Consider the following 21,430-nt stretch of genomic DNA (forward strand, 5'->3'; position numbering starts at 1 on the left):
GCACTTCCGGGAGCACCGCGCGGCGGCGCAGGCGCAGTGGCACCTCCGGGCCCGGTTGCCACGGCAACCTCGGCTTGGCCTGCCCGGCCCCGGGGCTCCGGGGTCCTTTGGTGTCCCCCAGTGTCCCCTCCGTGCCCCTGTGCCCCCGTGCTCTGTGTCGCTGTGCTCCGCGTCACTGCCCGTCTCCGGAGTGGCGGTGCCCGCCCGGACCGCCGCGGTGTGGCCGGGTCCGGCCCGGGCCCGCGGGGTGTTGGGAGGCCCGGCGGGGGCGCTGGCACGGGAGCCCCCATTGTTCGGGAATGGAGTTTGTTCAGTGACACATTATGGAAATCGTTCGGGAGAGCGGCAGGAGCGCTCCCTGCCTCTCGCTGATGGATGGGGGTGGCTGGTGGGACACTGGGGCTGATAAATGGGCACTGGGGTGGCTGGTGGGACACTGGGGTGGCTGGTGGGACACTGGGTGGCTGGTGGGACACTGAGGATGCTAAAGGGGCACTGGGGCTGATGATAGGACACTGGGACTGCTGGTGACACTGGGGTGGCTGGTGGGATACTGGGGTGGCTGGTGTGACACTGGGACTGCTGATGGGACACTGGAGCAGCCAGAGGTACACTGGGACAGTCAGAGGGACAGTGGGACAGCCAGAGGGGCAATGGGACAGCCAGAGGGACACTGGGGCTGCTGGTGGGGCACTGGGACAGCCAGAGGAACCCTGGGGCTGCCAGAGGAGCACTTGGACAGCCACAGGGACACTGGGGCTGCTGATGGGACACTGGAGCAGCCAGAAGGGCCCTGGGGCAGTCAGAAGGACATTGGGGCTGATAAAGGGACACTGGGGCTGCTGGTGTGACAGTGGGACTGGTAAAGGGGCACTGGGACAGCCAGAGGGATGCTGCTGCAGCAGGGACTCGAGTACAAAGCAGTGCTGCTGGGTGTTTACAGGCACACAGGGCTGCTCTTTCTGGGTTACTGACAAAGAATTTTAGAAATCAGCAATAACAACGCTGCGTGTTTTCCTGTGCGGGTGAAGAACTGCACGGATGGTGCATTAAGAGATCAAATCTGTGCAAGGTCTGTGTCCAAAACCCACATCCCTGTTACTGCCAGACTGTAACAGCAATCTGAAAGCCCCTCACCTAGGGGGAATGAACAAAGCTGAGCTGAAACTGTGTTAATTGATAGCAGAGCTTGGGCTGGGGCCAAGCTCAGCACCTTGGGGAATACTTGCCCAAAACACAGCTCTGGCCCATCCTTCCCAAACACTTATTAGCAGCACAGCAATGTCCTTCTGGTGCTGCTAATGCTCCTTTAAACCCAGAACAATAACAGAGCTGCTGGGATTTTGTTCTCCTAATGATTTTCAGCGTTTTGCTGTGAGGTGCAGAGTCCCTGCTGCACAAGGGAGCCACGATGAGTCAGGCCTTGGGACATGTTTTGTAAGACTGAGTCTGGAGTTGGAGGCTGTTTGGCTTAAGCCTACACGTTCTGGTTTTTCTCTTTAATAGAATTATCTGTGCCTTGGGCATTGAAAAAGTACACATTGATGTGGCTATAAAAAAATCAATTCCAAATTGTAGATAATTGTTTAAGCTATCAGACTCGAGGCTCATGTAGAAGAGTTGTCCCGGGACAAGTGTGTTTTCTATTAGAGTCGATATCAATCTGTCAGAAGAGCCTTTTGATTTTCAAAATTTTAGACTAAATAGTTGAGTAATACTTTTGCTCTGCTCTCCCCAACTCTTTCTTCCTTTCCCTTAAGAAAACTCCCTCTTTATTGTTAGCAAGACATCTTGGGGAGCAGCCAGAAAGTCGCCGTCTCTTTCTGTGAGGAAACAGACCCAGCCAGCTTTGGGCAGGAGGCTGTGGCAGGGAGAGCTTGTCTTGGGGATGCCCTGGAGTTGGGTGCTGAATTCCCAGGTTGGAAGTGTTGGTGGGAAGGCTCAGACCCTTTACCAGCCATTGGGGTGGGCTACAAGCCTGGATTTGGTGTCATAAGAAAAGATCCTGCTGATAATGTGTGGGACCTGCATTCAAACTGGCACCTTGCTGTGGCTCTTTCCTCACTCTCACAGATCCCCTGACCCAAATTCCAGCACTGGGGCCAGCAGCTGGTGTTGAACTTGCAGCATCCCTGAGGCTGCAGCTGCTTGCTGTGTATCTGATAACGTGCAAGTCAGATATTTTGCTCCACTAAACTGTTGTTTTGTTGTTCCATGACTCACAACTTTTCCTTTGCTGTTGATGATTCCTCCCCCATTTCAATCTTTAGCTTTTTCTCATTCTGTCCTGGCCACAACCATCCAGGACAGCAAGGTCACAGATCCTTGTCCCTCTCCTCTGCTACATGGCCTCAGCTCCTCTGCCTTACCAGGGTTGAAATGAAATAATTCTGAGTTTTATGTGGCCTCATCTTTGTCAAATCCCAGTGAATGTGGTTACATGATGCCATCAGAATGATTCATTCCCATAATTACATATGTTCTGAGGGGTTATTCCCATTGTATTATTAAAAACTAGTGATGTTGGATTTTTGGCAGGGATTGTCTTCCTCGTATGATCTACAGATTTTGTCAATTAAATGAAGGAAAAGTAGATTTCCAAGAGTTCAGAACAAGACCAGACTTGCACTCAGAGCCCTTTTTCAGTGTGGTATTGAGCTCCTCTCTTTCATTAACAGGATAAAGCAGCCTCAGTCATCTCCCTCTATTGCAGCAGTTTCTGGCAGAGCACAAGTGGATTTTGTAGCTCATCTTCAAAAATCACAGCAGAAGATCAGACTCAGAAGTTTATCACCACAGCAGCTTTCCCAGCTCAGTTCCTCAGCCTTGGCTTCCCAGGGATACAGGAGCAGGAGCAGGGGGGCTCCTTGGCAAAAGGTTCCAGGTGGGACAGGAAAGACAAAGTGATCCTGGATTGTTGCTTTGAATATGGAGTTCCCAAAATGGTGACTGAAGGAGGAAAAACTGAAGTCAAGAAAAAGACAGAGAGGTGTAAGAGGGCTTTGAGAGCTCAGGCTGAGCTGTGGAGCAGGGTGCAGCCCTGGCAGGGTTGGGGAGGCTCAGAGCTGGGCTGCAGAGCCCTGGGCTTCACCCTGGAATCATCTGCCAGCACTGCAGATCCAGCAGGCACCAGTGCTCTGGGAGATAAAGCACTTAAAGAGGAATGTTTCCTCATAGTTTGATTTGAACAGTCAGGAAAAGTAATTTCTGGGCTCCTCTGTGGCCCTGTCAGTGCTCTAAACCAGCATTTCACCTCAGGCTGGAAATTACAATATACCACCTACCTGGCTGCTTCTCTTTTCCTGTTCTTCAAAAATCCTGGAAATTCCAGCAAGCAGCTCCATCCAGCTATCGTTTGGCATTCAGTTGGGTGTGATGTATTACTGAGTACATAAATGCCATCAGGGTGATTCATTGATGGTGACTGATTAATACTCTGGTATTTCTGTACTTTTAATATAGATTTTTTAAATGTGATGCCTATCATGTCTGTCTGTGAAGTCTATTGACTTCATAAAACTTGTAAATATATATTTAAATTATCCCTTTTAGTGTTCTCAGACAATGTAATCCAAACCATAGTTTTAGAGATAACCTTTTTCTCACTATCCTACTTTGTTTCCTTTAATCAAAGCTAAAATTTCTCCTGAGTGAGAAATCATTTAAACATAAACATGGGCTAAGGAGTATATACATTACCTCCACCTCTCTGGGGGTGGAAAGTCAGTGAATTCCTGTGTGAGGAGTGTGTGGACATTTTTGATCAGTTGGGTTTGACTCCAGTTTTGGTGAATAAACAAATGAAGCTGGTTCAGCAAACCCATTTATTGATTTATTTGTTTAAAGACATGTATTTTACACTGATGCCATGGAGACAACGCCACAACAGGGTAATTTAGTGCATGGAAAGAGAGCATTCACATGTGTGTGAGTTGAGGTGACATCACCCAGCTAAGGACATCTCAGCTTGGACTGGGGAGCTCAGTGTGCAGTTCATGTTGTTCAAAGTCCTATATTCATAACTGAACCAGCTCTCTGGGAGTGGGAATAAGCACAATTCTTGAGCTGACTCAATAAAAAGAAAGAAAATAAATTGGATTTTATTTTTTTATATTTTTTCTCCTAATTGTTCTAAAACAATTTAATTTTAAAATCACCCCTACTGAAAAATCTTGGATATTCTTAATATGCATCTTAAACTTCCTGTTGCCTTTGTCCCTTTTTCTTCCCATTTTGCTCTGAAAAAAAGGAAGAAAGTAGGGGAAAGGCTACAACAGAAAGAAGTTTGTCAGATTTTCTAATAATCCCTAGAGTTCTCTAAAATAGGTTCTGTTGATTTATTACATGCAGTTTAGTTTTGAAATAGTTGTGCTAATAGTGCCAGGAGTTACTGTAGGGAATCAAGTCATTACCAGAGCCTCATGTAGGAAACTTTCCTAATGCATTCTCTTTTCCTTAATCCTCACTGAGAGCTCGCTGGGGACGTGGCTCCAGGAGGGAGGCACAGGGAGCTGAGCTTCACCAGTGGGTGCTGGTAAAACTGGAAGGGAAAATGGTTCTGCTTACAAGCAAAATATTCCTCTCACAGGCTAGAAAATAGAGCAAGGTTGGATCATTCAGCTGGGAAGCTTTCAGAAATCGTATGAACATGATCCATAAACAACTTAAAGGATGACTTTTAAGAACCTCTTTCTCCTCCTGCTTGGTATGCTGGTCGTTTATCATTGTGCTGAAATGGAATCCCCTTTCAAAGATGGAACAGCTTCTTGTTTACTTAAACGCAAAGTGGACCAGAGGCTGAAAGGTTTTTCTGCCAGCAGAGCAGTCAGGGAGAGCTTGGTACAGCTCTGGAGCCCAAACAATGTGCAGCCTCCACGTCCTGCCCGAGCCAAGCCAGCCCTGGGGTGAAGGGAGCTGGGGTGTCCTGGCCAGAGCTGAGTCCTCAGTGGTCACCAAGAGCCACAGGAGAGAACCAGGGCTGGGGGTGTGGGCAGGTGACCCTCAGAGGGACAGGAGCTCTCTCCTGCACTCCTGTTGGCTCCAAACCTCAGAGCAGAGATGGAATGGAAGCAGTACAGCCAAGATTGGATTCACCAGGGTTAGTCTGGGTGAGCTTCCCCTGCCCTTTGCCCTGCCAGGGGAGTTGGAGCTCCAGCAGCACGTCCCTGATCCACCCTGAGAGCCATGGCACATCCCTTGGGAGCAGAGAGCTTCTGCTGAACTCCAGAGAAATGAAATGTGTCTCTATGGATTTATCCAGAGAAATCACTTTTAAAAACCCCAGGGCAGGGAGGGGGAGCCCCCCTGTGACACTGCCCTGAGCAGAGCAGGCAGCAAAGCCACACAGGGTGTGGACACTGCCTGGCACTGTCCTTGTCCCAGTTCCTCTGCCCAGCTGTCAGCTCTGGCAGAGCAGGAGAATCCAGGGAATTCCAGCCAGTGCTATGCACACAGGTAGTTTCTACCCAATCCATAAATTTGTTTCTCTCCTGCAGGACCTGAGCTGTGCCTTCCCCTCCCACCTACCTCCCTCCTGCCACACATGGGGTGGCACCAGCTGTCCCCAACCTGGGATTGTCCCACAGCTGGGACTGGCCGAGCAGAGTCACAATGTGCTTTTCTGCACAATGTGCTTTTCTGCACATAGGACTTCCATTGATTTCTACAGGAATCGTGTGTGTATGAAACAAGTGCAGAATGTGTAATGGAAACCTGCACTGCAGATAAAAAGGAGGTAAAAAAATGCACATGTATGGATCCACTGCCCATGGCAGAAGAACATGGCTGCTGGAGCAGACCCCAGTCACAGTCTGTATGCATTAAAGAAATGTTCCAGCAACCTGTGGTTTGTTGGAACCTCTCATTTTCTCAATCTGCTGTGTGTTAAGTGGGTCCTTCAGTGGGGAGTTCCTCGGGGTGCAGCTGGAGTCCCTCTCACAGGACGGCTGATTTGTGCTGGCAGCGTTTCCTGGGATTTTCTTAAAGCTTTGGTGAGTTTCCCTTCCACAAGTGAGTCTCTGTCCTGTGGGACACCAGCCTCCATAGGGGCCAAGGTATGAACCACACACTCAGGAAGCTGGTTGTCATTTTGATTTTGGGTTTGTTTTTTTTTTTTTTTTAATTTGAAATAATTCTTTGAAGCAGATTCAGGGCAGATGCCACTGACCTCTTACCACAAACATGTATTTGCAATGATAAAGTCATACAGCTTAAAACACAAAATAAGGGGTGAAGGAAGAGAAAGAGGCCCCTGCTGTGTGTGTCTGGGTCCCAGGTCAGGGAGAGTGGCCACGTGGGTTCAGTCTCATCCCCTGGCTGAGTGGGGCTGTGTGCTTGGGCTCCATTTGAGGCCTTTGATCATGAAATCAATCCCATGTCTGGGTCCTTCAGTGGCTCATGCTCCACCTCTCCTCCCTGCAGTGTCCCCACAGAGCCCTGGGGACGCTGTGGCTTTGCTCCCACTCCTCAGCAGCGTTGTCCCACAGCCCTGGGCAGGGTGTGTGTGTGCAGCCTCCTTCAGGGTGTGTGTGTGGCCTCTGTCAGTCTGTGGGTCAGTCTGGAGTATATGTCTGTCTCTGGACACGTTACATGGTGTAGCAGTGCTCTGTTCAATAAAGCTTTCATATACATAGCAGCAATGGAGTCTTGCCATCCATGACACACTGCCAGCTACTGGGCAGGGCTAGCGGGCGTCGCGGGCACCGTGGCCCCTCTCTGTTTGTTCTTCCTCTTCTTGGTGCCAGACTTAGTGTCTTTGGTGTCTTTCCGATTTCTATTCCCATTATCTTGCTTTCCTTGCTCTTCCTTTTTCTTCCTTTTCCCTGCAGTAAAGCAAAGGGGCAGCGTGAGGTGGAGTGAGGGGAACAGATTGGCGCTGTCCCCTTCACCCTGTCCCCTTGGTTAATTCCTGTTAATTTAATCACTGCTCAGAGCCCTCTCCCCTCAGAACAATCAGCACAGCTGCAATCCTTGTCCATTCTGTAACAAGATAACCAAACCACCATTCATCCTGAAGGCTCTAATTCTTGGGAAAAACAGACCTATTCTGGTAGAGAGCTCCCATCATGGCAGCACACAGGCATGCACCCCTGGCTGCTCTCTGGCCAGGGAAGAAACTAAAATGGGTTTTTTTGGCACAGGTTGGACTCAATGATTTGGAAGGTCTCTTCCATCCTTGCCATTCTGTGAATTCTGTAAAATAGCTGGAACCTGTGGCACACAACAAGCTGTGCCAAGGATCACCCCCCTGGAGGCTGTGCAGGCATGCACAGCAGCACACAGACATGCACCCTGGCTGCTCTCTGCCAGGGAAGAAACTAAAATGGGGGTTTTTTTGGCATGGGGTGGAGTCGATCCTGAAGGCCTCTTCCAGCCTTGCATTCTGTGAATTCTGTAAAACAGGTCAAACCTGTGGCACACAACAAGCTGTGGCCCTTCCACCTGCAGCTCTCCCAGGTGCCATCCCATCCCCATCCCCTGCACTTCAGAGGAGCCAGCAGCTGCCCAGCACATTTGTGACACTGGACAATCGTCTGACTGCCTGTCCCTGAGCTCCCTGGGGTGTGGGGAGGGATGGGAGCCCCCAGCTCTGCTCACCTTCGGGGCACTGGCTCTTCTGCACCGTGCAGCGCCGCACCTCCGTGGTGGCAGGGCACAGGGACACGTCCCCAGAGGGCGCCTGCAGGATCCGCCGTGTCCGGTCCTCATTGCCCTTCTTGAAGCCACAGAGCTTCCTTTTCTTGGAGCAGGGCCCCCACGGCCCCCACTCACTCATTTCACATTGTGCTGCAGAGAACAAGAGAGCCCAGCTGTAACTCCTGGTCCAGGCCACCCCAGAGCACAGCACTGCACCTCTCCCCCACCTTAGGCTGCAAGGGAGTCTGTGCTTCCCCAGCAGGTTCCTAAATCCCTGAACACCCCTTCGACTCTGTGTTTCCCCAGCAGGTTCCTAAATCCCTGAGCACCCCTTCAAGTTTGTGCTTCCCAAGTCCCTGAGCACCCCTTCAAGTCTGTGCTTCCCCAGCAGGTTCCTAAATCCCTGAGCACCCCTTCGAGTCTGTGCTTCCCCAGCAGGTTCCTAAATCCCTGAGCACCCCTTCAAGTTTGTGCTTCCCAAGTCCCTGAGCACTCCTTCGAGTCTGTGCTTCCCCAGCAGGTTCCTAAGTCCCCTGAGCACCCCTTCAAGTCTGTGCTTCCCCAGCAGGTTCCTAAATCCCTGAGCATCCCTTCGAGTCTGTGCTTCCCCAGCAGGTTCCTAAATCCCTGAGCACCCGTTCTGTGCTTCCCCAGCAGGTTCCTAAATCCCTGAGCACCCCATTCGAGTCTGTGTTTCCCCAGCAGGTTCCTAAATCCCTGAGCACCCCTTCGAGTCTGTGTTTCCCCAGCAGGTTCCTCAATCCCTGAGCACCCCTTCCTTGCCACACCACACCACCTCTGGGTGACAGCTCACAACACCAGGGGCTGCTCCCCATCCGGGCTGGTTCCCAGAGGGCTCTGCCCCACAAAGGGCACCCTGAGGGGTTTGGATCATCACCTCCACGCCCTTGCAGCAGAAGCCAGGGCAGCCAGGGCAGTGCAGGGCTGCTTACCAGGACTGCTGCACTCCATGGTGCCGTTGGCAGCAGCGTAGCCTTCGGGGCACGTGACGTAGCATCTCCCTTTGTGCAAATACAAACCTTCCTTACATTTTGTGCAAAAGTTTCGACTGAAACAGGACTCACAGTTCTCAATTTTGCATTCTAGGGAGGGAAAAAAAAAAAAAAAAATCACCAAAGCCATCATGTAGTTTGATGTGAACAGAAGGCTCAAGAAGCTCCACGCTGCCAAGCCAGGGGTCTTGCAGCAGCCAGGTCTCTGAGCATCCTGCCAGGCCTGGCTGTGCCACTCAGAAGTGAGTTTTCTTTGCACCATCCCCTGTTCAGGACAGCCCTGTGCTGCAGCTCTCACAGCCAGCCAGCAGCAGCCCCTGCCAGGCCAGAATCAGGCAGGGTGGGAAGGTTTTGGGCTGGGGTTCAGCTGAGATCAGTCAGCCAAAGGGGACAGTGCAAAGGGCACAGCCCTGGCTCCAGCTGCAGCTGCAGGACAGGCTGCATGGGAAGGGAGCTGGATGGAAAGCTGGCTGTGAGGGTGCTGTGCATGGACCTGCCAGGGCAGTGATCCCCATGTCCAGCTCTTTCTAGTGCTCTGGCTACAAGATTCAAGTCAGGGATTTCACTCAGAGCTGCCTGAGGCTGGTGAGCAGTAGAGCAGGAAAAGAGGCACTAAGTGCCTGAAAGGATCTCCCTCCTCCCAAAGGCTGCCAGTGTGGCAACCCATGTAACAAAACTGCCCAGAGGCCCTGCAAGGTCCCACATCCACAGCCTGTGCAGTGCTGAGCAGGGCTGTTCTCAGGCTGCCATGCTCAGCCCTGCCTCACCCCTTCCCCAGAGCCACAGTGTTGTGCTGTGATTTCAGGGTTTACCCCAGAACCTCAGGTCCCTCCCCTGATAATTCCCTCCCAGGTGTGTCAGTCCCCTCTCCTCTCCCCTCCCAGCACTGTCTGTCACTCCTGGCATTCCAGAAGGGCCTCGAGTGATTGGCAGATCCAAAGGATGCCCTCTACCCCTGGGGGGCACTGGGCCATCCAGGTGTCCTTTGTCCCTTTGTCCCTCCCCTCCTGTCCCTGCTTGGTGCCTCCCTGCCCCTTCCCTGCCCCTCTCCCCGGGGTTAAAGGAGCAGCAGCCACGGGCTCAGGGAGTTCTGTTGGAGCTGGTGCTGCATTCAGAGGCCTGAGGGCCAGAATAAAGCTCTGGATCCAAACCCTCCATCAGAATCGACTCCTTTCCTTCACCATCCCCTTAAAGCTTCTCCACAGAGGGAAACCCCAGGAGCAGCCCCTGTTATGGGGGGAAGCTCCATCCCAGCACCACCAGAGCTCCTGCAGGCCTGGACTTGTCTGCAGTGCCAGCTGCAGCACCCAGGCAGGCAAAAGTGTCTGTGGGGTGAAACACCACACACCCAGGCAGGCAAAAGTGTCTGTGGGGTGAAACACCACACAGCCAGGCAGGCAAAAGTGTCTGAGGGTGAAACACCACACACCCAGCTGTAGGGGGATACAGTATGGGTAAATGAAGGTGGTACAGAATGTAATCTTATCCCCCAAAGGGTTGCAGCTCAACCAATTACTAAAGATAGGAGCAGGCCTGATCTGAACAGGCCACACCTGTAGCCAATAAGAACAGTGGTACAAAAGAGGATTGGGGGGATCTGGAGTCTGATGGTTGCTGCAAGGACCAGGAAGAGTCAGTGCTTACAGGAGCTGCCTACATGAAACATCGAGGAGGTACAAAACTCTGGCAATATGGAATCCTTGCACTATAATAATAATAGGACTCTTGATATATAAGACAACACCCAGCCAGCCAAAAGTGTTTCTGGGGCGAAACACCACAGTGCCACTGTTTGGTTCAGCAGCAAGGCCAGACAAGCTCAGGCACGTCCTGTCCAGCTCTATTGGCAATATTCCTGTACCACAGCAGCTGCTGCCCTGCAGAGCCCTCCCCACAGCCTCCCCCAGCCCCACACTCACTGATGCACTTGTTCATGTCCGTGTTGCGAAGGCCGAAGTAGCCCAGGGGACAGGAGGGCAGGCAAATCCCGATCTGCCGGATGTCGTTGCGCTCCAGGAGGATGAAGAGTTTGGGGGAGCACCTCAGGCACCCGTTGAACTCAGAGCACAGGTCACAGCCCCTGGCACAGCCCTGGCTCAGCTCCGTGCTGACTGGAAGAGCAGCAGAGAGGCCCTGGTTAGTGCTGGGCTCTGCAGCACCAGCTGTGCCCCCAAACCACTGCACCAGTGGCACAAAGGGCAGGAACGGGGGCACAGCAAGGGCCCTGCGGCCCTGGCACACTGGTAAGGGATGCCACAGAGCCAGAGCTGTGCCAAGGATGGGCACAAGAGTCACAACGTGGCTGTGCTGAGGAGCAGGACCCTGAAACAGCCAGAGCTGTGCCCAGGGCTTGGCACTGCCCACCCCAGCTCTGAAACAGCCAGAGCTGTGCCCAGGGACCCACCCCAGCCCTGAAACAGCCAGAGCTGTGCCCAAGGACCCACCCCAGCCCTGAAACAGCCAGAGCTGTGCCCAGGGACCCACCCCAGCCCTGAAACAGCCAGAGCTGTGCCCAGGGACCCACCCCAGCCCTGAAACAGCCAGAGCTGTGCCCAGGGACACACCCTAGCCCTGAAACAGCCACCAGCTCTGCCCAGGACCCGGCACTGCCCACCCCACCCCTCTGCCTCCCATCCCTGGTGCCCATGTGGGGCACACACTAACATGGGTATTTCCAAGGGGTTCAGCACCTCCTGCTGCCTCCCCTGCAGTGCCTCCATGCTGAGGAGCAGAGTTCATGGCCCTGGAGCAAAACTGTTCCGTTAATTCTGTCCCAGGCTGGATCTCCCCCTGACCCTGCCTATGTTAAATTCTCTCTAGCAGTCAGGAGGTGTCACTGCCCCCAAAATAGAGATGTGTTCTCAGCTCCTACATTCAGTCCAATAAAAATACTCAATCCCATGTCTTGAGAGTTTTCTGCTTTCAATTATCATATAAAATGCTGCTTGTTTTGAAACCAATGGCATTCTTTGCAGACTAGAATGCAGGTTATTTTTATTAGTTTATTATGCAAGCCATGTCCTTGTTTATAGAAAAGCTGTGTATTTAAAAGATGTATTCTTTTAAATACCATGTTTACTACACTTCAAAAGCAAGCACAGAGCAGTACAGTGCTCAAGTGTCAGAACTAGAGGTGAGAGAGCTGCTGTCCCCCTGCCATGACCCAAGAGCTGCTCTGTCCCTGTGCCATGACCCAAGAGCTGCCCTGTCCCTGTGCCATGACCCAAGAGCTGCTCTGTCCCTGTGCCATGACCCAAGAGCTGCTCTGTCCCCTCACCATGACCCAAGAGCTGCCCTGTCCCTGTGCCATGACCCAAGAGCTGCTCTGTCCCTGTGCCATGACCCAAGAGCTGCTCTGTCCCATCACCATGACCCAAGAGCTGCTCTGTGCCTGTGCCATGACCCAAGAGCTGCCCTGTCCCTGTGCCATGACCCAAGAGCTGCTCTGTCCCTGTGCCATGACCCAAGAGCTGCCCTGTCCCTGTGCCATGACCCAAGAGCTGCTCTGTGCCTGTGCCATGACCCAAGAGCTGCCCTGTCCCTGTGCCATGACCCAAGAGCTGCTCTGTCCCTGTGCCATGACCCAAGAGCTGCTCTGTCCCATCACCATGACCCAAGAGCTGCTCTGTCCCTGTGCCATGACCCAAGAGCTGCCCTGTCCCTGTGCCATGACCCAAGAGCTGCTCTGTCCCATCACCATGACCAAAGAGCTGCTCTGTCCCTGTGCCATGACCCAAGAGCTGCTCTGTCCCATCACCATGACCCAAGAGCTGCTCTGTCCCATCACCATGACCCAAGAGCTGCCCTGTCCCTGTGCCATGACCCAAGAGCTGCTCTGTCCCCTCACCATGACCCAAGAGCTGCTCTGTCCCATCACCATGACCCAAGAGCTGCCCTGTCCCTGTGCCATGACCCAAGAGCTGCTCTGTCCCCTCACCATGACCCAAGAGCTGCCCTGTCCCTGTGCCATGACCCAAGAGCTGCTCTGTCCCTGTCCCATGACCTGGCAGCCCCTGCTGCCTGTCCCAGCCCCATTTCCAGGCCTGTGGCTGTGTCAGCCATGGGAAAAGACACCAAAGGCAGGGGTTCCTCAGCCCCCAGCTGCCAGCAGGGTCCCCTGGTCTGGACTGGGACCCCCAGGGATCAGCCCCATCCCTCCTGCAGCGCTGGGCTCTGGTGCCAAGCTCTGTCTCCATGGCAAAGGTATAAACTGGGCTCCCACTGGAAATTGCCCTTTACAGCATTAGCCATGACGTCAGGTTTTCCTTGTTCTCCCAGGGCTCGGCAGTCCCAGTTTTAATATGAAATCAATTTTCTATAATTTAATTTAAACCAGTTTTAATGTAAAACAGCTCTAACATGAGCATAACATAAAGGAGGGCAATTGGCTGCTCTGGTGCCAATTCTGCCCTGCATGAGCCCCTCCAGGGACCCTCTGGGCTGGAGGCAGAACTGACCCCTCCATGACCTCAGGGTGCTGGGAAGGATGAAGGTTTGACAAGAAAGTCTCACAGATATCTGTGCTTAGCAGAAAGATTTTTAAATGTGGAGTCTAATGAAGGAATAGACATGGAAGCAAGTTTTGATATAGAAGAAAAGAATTGCTGAGCCAGTCTCACTGGATAACCAAGGAGGCAAAGGGTGTGTTAGTTAGAAGGGGTTTTTATGGCTTAGAGCAAAGGATAAACCCACCCCAAACAAGAAGATGTTTTTACCAAGCAGAAAGAGAGCACAGGCAAACAAGTCAGCAAAGCTGCAAGTAGAAAAAAGGTCTCAGAATTTTCCACTGCAAGAAAACTGAAAACCAACTTCTAGCTTAAACTGTAATGTACTAACTTTGAGTGATTGGAGAATAGCAACATGAAGACAGTAATTATAGTAGTTATGATAGGCTATAGATAAAAGTTCAGGTATAGATTGGTTCTACTGTATTGAGATGCTGAGCAAAGAAAAGTCTAGAATGCAATGTGACCAAAAGAAAAGTATAGAATGCATTGTAACCAAAATAAAAGTATAGAATGCAATGTAACCAAAACTCAGGGTCTCCAGGCCTGCCTGCAGCTGGAGCTGACAGCTGTGGGCACAGGCTCTGTCACCCATGACCCTGGTCTTCTGTAACTCTTGGATGCAATAAACTGCATTTTGGAGAGCAGCCTGGAGTCCCACATCTCTCATTTCAGCTCTTACATCCAGGACAGGTCAGGGCACATGGGGGGTGGGATTTGGAGATCTCTGCAGGCTCTTGGGGCACCCCAGGCCCTGCCCAGCCCCCTGTGATGCTGTAAACACACTCACACCAGCACAGCATCACCAGAGGAAGCAGAGAAGAAAAGCATTTCATACATACTTCGTCTTTGCCTCTTGCCCTTCACCACTTTGCTGCTGCCGGTTGGATCCATGGAGCTCAGAAAAACCACCACCACAAGCAGTCCAAGCTGCATAGTAACTCTCCAGAGCTGCAGCCCCTCCGTGCTGGGGTGGCTGGGGGAGCGTGCTCCACAGCTGGGGGCTCTGCTGCCCCTAAATCCTCAGAGCTGAGAGTCTGTGCACAGAGCCAGGGCTGGCACCATATCCACAAGCTGCAGCAGCACCAGCCAGCTCAGGTAGCAGGGAACATGGCTCTGCCTTCATCCCTGTCAGCAGGGCAGGAGCTTGGCCCCAGGGCTGTCCAGGGCTCAGCTGTGGGTGTTAGGGGCTCACAGTTTCCAGGGATGCTGGCAGGAACTGCAAAAGAAGAGGAGAATGGGTTAATTTGACAGACAGCATCACTCCCACAATGGCTGGGGGTGAGCACGGGGGTTGTGGGGTGCACTGGGGGTGCTGGCAGATAGTGATGTGGGGAGAAGTGTGCTCCAGCCTCATCCAAGGGTCCCTGTTACAGAATCCCAGAATCACTGAATCATTGAATCCCAGAATCACAGAATCCCAGAATCCCAGAATCAATCACAGAGTCACAGAATCAATCACAGAGTCACAGAATCACAGAATCCCAGAATGATGAGGTTGGAAGAGACCTCTAAGATCACCAAGTCCAACCTATGCCCTAACACCTCACCCAGACTATAGCACCAAGTGCCATGTCCAGGCTTTTTTTAAACACATCCAGAGATGGTGATTCTACCACTTCCCCGGGAAGAGCATCCCAGTACTTTATTATCCTTCCAGTGAAAAACTTTTTCCTAATATCCAACCTATCCTTTCCCTGACATAGCTTGAGACTAATAACCAGTTTGAATGCTCAGTGCATCTTTGCCATCTGCCAGTGCTGCAAACAGTAGTTATGGCTGGAACTTGTTTCAAACAGAGCCAGAGCCCTGGGCTGCCCTCCCTGAGGGGCAGATGGCTGCTGTGGGTGCCAGGCACACAAGATGTTTCCCATCAAGGGGGCACCTCTGGGGCTCGAGCCCAGCAGAGAGCCAGCCTGGTGTGTCTGGGGACGGGGTGGGATCCTCTGCCCAGAACTGCTGCTCTTCTGCTCGCAGGGAATTTCCAAACCTCCCATCTCCCGTTCATTCCCCGAGGCACAGGGCAGGGTCAGCGCTGCCTGCACAGGGCTGAGAGCGGGAGCTGCTCTGCCCTGGGCTCACCAGCACAGAGAGCCTGGTGTGGGGCAGAGAGAGAGACTGGTGTGAGCCTGGTGAGGGGCAGAGAGAGACTGGTGTGGGGCAGAGAGGCTGGAGAGGGGTAGAGAGCCTGGTGTGGGGCAGAGAGAGCCCAGTGTGGGGCAGAGAGAGAGAGCCTGGCGTGGGGCAGAGAGCCTGGTATGGAGCAGAGACAGCCTGGCCTGGAGCAGAGAGAGCCCAGCAAGGGACAGAGGCAGCCTGGCATGGAGCAGAGAGCCCAATGTGGGGCAGAGAGAGCCTGGTGTGGGGCAGCAAGCCCAGTGTGGGGCAGAGAGCCTGGCACAGAGAGCCTAGCATGGAGCAGTGAGTCTGCCACGGGGCAGAGACAGCCTGGAGAGGGGCAGAGAGCCCGGGATGGGGCAGGGACAGCCTGGTGTGGGGCAGAGAGGGCCTGGTGTGCAGCAGCAAGCCCAGTGTGGGGCAGAGAACCCAACATGGGGCAGAGAGCCCGCACTGCCCTCACCAAGCCATGGCACAGAGCGGCCCAGTGTGCCTGGCAGGACAGAGCGGTGAGATGGCAGCACCAGCAGCACAGGCTGGCACCAAACCAGCAGCTCTGCATGAACTTGGGGAGAGAGAAGGGAAGCCCAGCTGCCAGCCAGGACTCCACAGCCTTTCCTGAGTGTGCCCAAACCCTTGCTTAGCTGGCTCCTGGCATTTCCCCTGTACTTTTCAAGTGTTTTTCCCTGTGCCCTGTGTAAGGAAGGGCAAGTTCCACGCTGCACCAAGAGCTCTGGCCCTGCCAAGCCAGCCCCACTCCTCTCTGCAGCTGGCAGAGCCAAGCCCTGCCAACAGCAGACATTGTGCTGGAATGGAGGCGACAACATCTGCTCTGTGAAGTCAAATGAAACAGAAAATTGTTTTAATCCCTTTCTAATAACTGCGCAATCACCGATGCCCCAAACAACTGCTGGCGACAGAGCTGGGAGTGAGCCTGGACCCTGCCTGGGATGGTCCCCACGGGGCTGTCCCCTCCCTGCCCCACCCTGCCTGGGGGACCTGCTGAAGGGCCACTGGCACAACACCCCCTGCCCCAGCCCACCGGAGGGGGAATGGCCACACAGCCACAACCTGGAGGGAGGGGGCAGCCCCAGCAGCACTGGGCTGCTGTGACCTGGGAATTGCTGAGCCTTTTGGCAGCCCAGGGCACAAATACTCAGTGTGCCTGGCTCACCTGTATCCCCCCACTGTGGTGGCTCTGAACCTTCCCCTGTCCCCCTGTCCTGGTGGCTCTGAACTTTTCACTGTGTGATCCAGGTATTGCTGAGCCTTGTTGGCAGCCCATGGCAGGAACACTCCTGGCACTCACCTGTGCCATCACCACTGTCCCCCTGTCCTGCTGGCTCTGAACCTTTCCCTGTCCCCAGTCCTGCTGGCTCTGAACCTTTCCCTGTCCCCAGTCCTGGTGGCTCTGAACCTTTCCCTGTGTCTCCTGTGTTCCTGCTGGGGCAGGAGCCCAGCACTCTCCATGTGCTTGTCATTACAGCCCACGGCTCCTCTGCAGGATTTTCAAATAAATAATTAGTCACTTGTGTAAACACCGACTTGTTCTGCACTTCCAAGCCTGTTTGCTGCAAGCTGCTTTATAAACACTGTCAAGTGCTCCAGCTGGGCTGGTGGAGCATTCAGGGAGCTGAGCACAGGGGGATCCACACAGCTCCTCTGCTCTTGGAGGGCAGCAGGGTCCCCTGGACAGGTGCTGTGGGACAGTCCCCATGCCCAGCACGGCCGCAGCACCCTGGGGATGGCATCAGTGCAGCACAGCCCGGACTGTCCCCAAGGAGCCGCTCCCGGTGTTTCATTCCGCCGTGTTTACACAACACTGCCAGCCTGGCACAGCCCCCAGCGTGGGGACAGCAGCAGGGATGGGTGTCCTGATGGGGCAAACACAGCCCCGGTGTGCCAAGAGACAGCATGGAACTCATGGACCCCAATGCTGAGGGCAGCCAGGGCAGGAAGTGCCACGGAAACCTTGAGATTGCAGCACAAACCAAGCGAGCACACACTTCTGTCACAGACATCTTTTATGGAAAATCCTTTCCTTAGGATTGTTCCTCCTGAGAAGCTGAGAGGCCTCAGGAACAAAATGTAACCAATGGTTATCTGCTGCTGTGGAATGCAACAGGTGCATCTGGGATTGGGCTCATGTGGTTGTTTCTAATTAATGGCCAATCACAGCCCAGCTGGCTCAGACAGAGAGTCCGAGCCACAAGCCTTTGTTATCATTCTTTCTTTTTCAATTCTTAGCCAACCTTCTGATGAAATCCTTTCTTCTATTCTTTTAGTATAGCTCTAATATAATATATATCATAAAATAATAAATCAGCCTTCTGAAACATGGAGTCAGATCCTCATCTCTTCCCTCATCCTCAGACCCCTGTGAACACCGTCACACACTTCTCCCTCCTGGTTTCCTTGCTTTCTAGCCCAAAGAGAGCCTGGGCTTGGCCACAGCTGCTGCCTCAGCACAGAAAGGCACTCTAGGTGCTGTCTTGGCAGGTCCCACATGAGCCACAGGTCCCCCAATCCCCCCATGAGCACCTGGGGGTCTGTGGGGAGCTGTCTGGCTGGACTGCCTTCCCCACCCTCCCTGCAGCACACGAGTTATGATTCTTTCTGTTACTGCAGCCATCAGTCAAGCTCAGGTTGCTACAAACAATTTCCAGTCTAAACATTCGCAGGATTTATGCCATTATCCAATCTACAGGAAGAATTTGGGGTAACCTGAATTGTTCTGAGTTCATTTATGGAGAGACCTGGCCCCTGGATCTGAGATGGCACTAAGCCTTGTTTGCAATTCAATCAGGATAAATTGGTCCTTGGGAGCTGCAATACAAACCAGAAAATGTAAACCATCCAGATAATTTGCCATTAGTCCTCCTACACACAAGGTGAGAAAGACCAACATTATATCCCCAGGACATTTGAGACCTAATCCACAATAACTAAATTGCTGATATATTGCCTCTTGCTGAACCTACTAGGGATCCCAAATGTAAACAGGCTCTCCAAAGGTTTACTGAGCCTTGGAGAGAAGGACCAGATGCTGGAGGCAGGACAGACCTGGTTACAGCAGGAATGAACCCCTGGGAACTGCCAACAGCCCAGCTGTGAGCTGGGGAATTTGGGTTTCCAGGAGCTGCATGGAGAATTTGAATTTCCTCTGTGTGAACATGCACAGAGGGGCTTCCTGCAGGAGGAGTCATGGTTTTGTAGGGTTTGTTTGGTCCCACATCTCCCAGTCCTACACCCAGGACACACCACCCTGAGGGCTCCAAACCCAGCACACACCACCCTGAGGGCTCCAACACCCAGCACACACCACCCTGAGGGCTCCAACACCCAGCACACACCACCCTGAGGGCTCCAACACCCAGCACACACCACCCTGAGGGCTCCAAACCCAGCACACACCACCCTGAGGGCTCCAAACCCAGCACACACCACCCCAAAGCCTCCAACACCCAGCACACACCACCCTGAGGGCTCCAAACCCAGCACACACCACCCTGAGGGCTCCAACACCCAGCACACACCACCCTGAGGGCTCCAACAGCCAGCACACACCACCCTGAGGGCTCCAAACACAGCACACACCACCCTGAGGGCTCCAACACCCAGTACACACCACCCTGAGGGCTCCAAACCCAGCACACACCACCCTGAGGGCTCCCAGCACCAGCACACACCACCCTGAGGGCTCCAACACCCAGCACACACCACCCTGAGGGCTCCCAGCACCAGCACACACCACCCTGAGGGCTCCAACAGCCAGCACACACCACCCTGAGGGCTCCAAACCCAGCACACACCACCCTGAGGGCTCCAAACCCAGCACACACCACCCTGAGGGCTCCCAGCACCAGCACACACCACCCTGAGGGCTCCAACAGCCAGCACACACCACCCTGAGGGCTCCAACACCCAGCACACACCACCCTGAGGGCTCCAACACCCAGCACACACCACCCTGAGGGCTCCAACACCCAGCACACACCACCCTGAGGGCTCCAACACCCAGCACACACCACCCTGAGGGCTCCTACACCCAGCACACACCACCCTGAGGGCTCCTACACCCAGCACACACCACCCTGAGGGCTCCTACACCCAGCACACACCACCCTGAGGGCTCCAAACCCAGCACACACCACCCTGAGGGCTCCTACACCCAGCACACACCACCCTGAGGGCTCCAACACCCAGCACACACCACCCTGAGGGCTCCAAACCCAGCACACACCACCCTGAGGGCTCCAAACCCAGCACACACCATCCTGAGGGCTCCAACACCCAGCACACACCACCCTGAGGGCTCCAAACCCAGCACACACCACCCTGAGGGCTCCAAACCCAGCACACACCACCCTGAGGGCTCCAACACCCAGCACACACCACCCCAAAGCCTCCCAGCCCCAGGGCAGACTCCAGCTCTGGAAGGTTGTGGGTAGCAGCAGCAGCTCCATGCTGCTCCCTCCCCAGCCTGCCTTTGTGGGGCTTTCAACAGGCCCCTCAAACACCAGAGATGGCAGCTGGCTATCCCTGGTTATCCCTGGTTATCCGTGGTTATTCCCTGTTCCACAGCACACCCAGGGATGTGCCCTGGTGCTCCCTGAGCCCCCTGCCTGCTCTGCCTGTGCCCTGTGCCCTGTGCTGGTGACCCCATGGCAGGGAAGGGCTGAAGGAGCAGGTTTGGGGCCTCATTCTCTTTGGGAAAGTCCCTCAGGGAAAGCCCATCAGCAGGGCTGGTGCTCCAGGAGCAGCTCTGTGAGTCCCTGTGCAGTGGAAGGTCCCACCAGGCCTGGCTCAGCCATGCCAGCTGCCACAGGGTGTCTCACGTGCCTCTGGCAAACAGCTCTGCACATGCACAGGCACAGGCAGAGCCACTTTGTTCTGCCTAATCCCTGAGGCAATAAAAGAGGGCTGCATTCAGTCCCATTTCCGAACCAGAAGGTCCTCATTTGATATCAGATCCCAGCGCCAAGTTCTGCAAAATCCCCAACCCGTAAACTTCGCTGAAAAAAAAAATAAAAATAAAAATAATAAAAGCCCGATCTGGCAGCAGAGCTCTCCACAGCATTGTTGAGGTCTGATTTCCTCCAGCAGCTTCTGCACTGCATTCCCTGTGCTGTGACACCCTGAGGAGGGGCTGCTGCTCGTGCCCCAAAAAAATCCCATCCCAATGATTTGTTCCAAAAATAGAACTTTATATCATAGCTAAAAAAACTTTGCAGGATAAATCTATATGTGTTATAATTATATAGATATAATTATATAATTATATTAGTAGTAAAACCTTTCATACTTCAGTGTGTGTGAGACAAATGATGAACAAAATGATCAAAAAAGTTTTTATCATACAAAAAACCCATAAACATCACTGTAAAAAAAAAAAATAATAAAAGCCCAAGTGCCCAATAAGTGCTCAACAGTAAAATAAAAGCCCAGTAAGTGCCCCAAAGTGCCCCAATAAGTGCCCCAAGCCCCAAAAATAAAAGCCCAATAAGTGCCCCACAGTAGCTGTGCCAAAAAAACCCATCCCAATGATTTGTTCCAAAAATAGAACTTTACATATTAGCTAAAAAAACTTTGCAAGGTAAGTCTATATGTGTTAAGTGTTTTAGCAATTATATTAGTAGTAATACCTTGCACACTTCAGTGTGTGTGCGACAAATGATGAACAAAACTATCAAAAAAGTTTTTATCATGCAAAAACCCATAAACTTCACTGAAAAAAAAAAATAAAAATAATAAAAGCCCCATCTGGCAGCAGAGCTCTCCACAGCATTGCTGAGGTCTGACTTCCTCCAGCAGCTCCAGCAGTGCATCCCCTGTGCTGTGACACCCTGAGGAGGGGCTGCTGCTCGTGCCCTGCCCTGGCACTGGGAGCTGCTCCAGCCCCTGCAGCTCCAGCTCAGAGCCCCACAGTAGCTGCTCCAAAACAACCCCAGTGCCACAGGCCTCCCTCCAGGAGCAGAGAGCTTCAGCCCTGTAAAACATCAGGAAATGTTTTACAGGGGGATTCCCAAGGCCCTCATGCCAGCACACAGGCTGCTCTGCAGAAGGAGAGCCCCGAGGCAGGCAGGCTGCAGGATCTGTGCCTGCTGCTTCTCCACAGAACCAGAGCAGCAGCTGGAGCTGCACTGGAATCACCCTGGC

The 21,430-nt window shown here is 53.3% G+C and overlaps 1 protein-coding gene across 1 annotated transcript; it reads right to left on the bottom strand.

Moving 5' to 3' along the window:
* Positions 1–4,098: 4,098 nt before the first annotated feature.
* Positions 4,099–14,251, bottom strand: RSPO1 (R-spondin 1). The gene is made up of 5 exons (XM_071453177.1): positions 13,996–14,251; positions 10,568–10,759; positions 8,589–8,738; positions 7,597–7,785; positions 4,099–6,821 (listed from the first exon to the last, which is right to left on the bottom strand). The coding sequence occupies exons 1-5, from the start codon at positions 14,087–14,089 to the stop codon at positions 6,670–6,672; spliced, it is 777 nt and encodes a 258-aa protein (XP_071309278.1). The 5' UTR covers positions 14,090–14,251; the 3' UTR covers positions 4,099–6,669.
* Between the last annotated feature and the right edge of the window lie 7,179 nt (positions 14,252–21,430).

The sequence above is a fragment of the Agelaius tricolor genome, unplaced genomic scaffold (assembly GCF_023055355.1).
Source record: "Agelaius tricolor isolate 1412-34295 unplaced genomic scaffold, bAgeTri1.0.p SCAF_36, whole genome shotgun sequence".
Taxonomy (NCBI): domain Eukaryota; kingdom Metazoa; phylum Chordata; class Aves; order Passeriformes; family Icteridae; genus Agelaius; species Agelaius tricolor.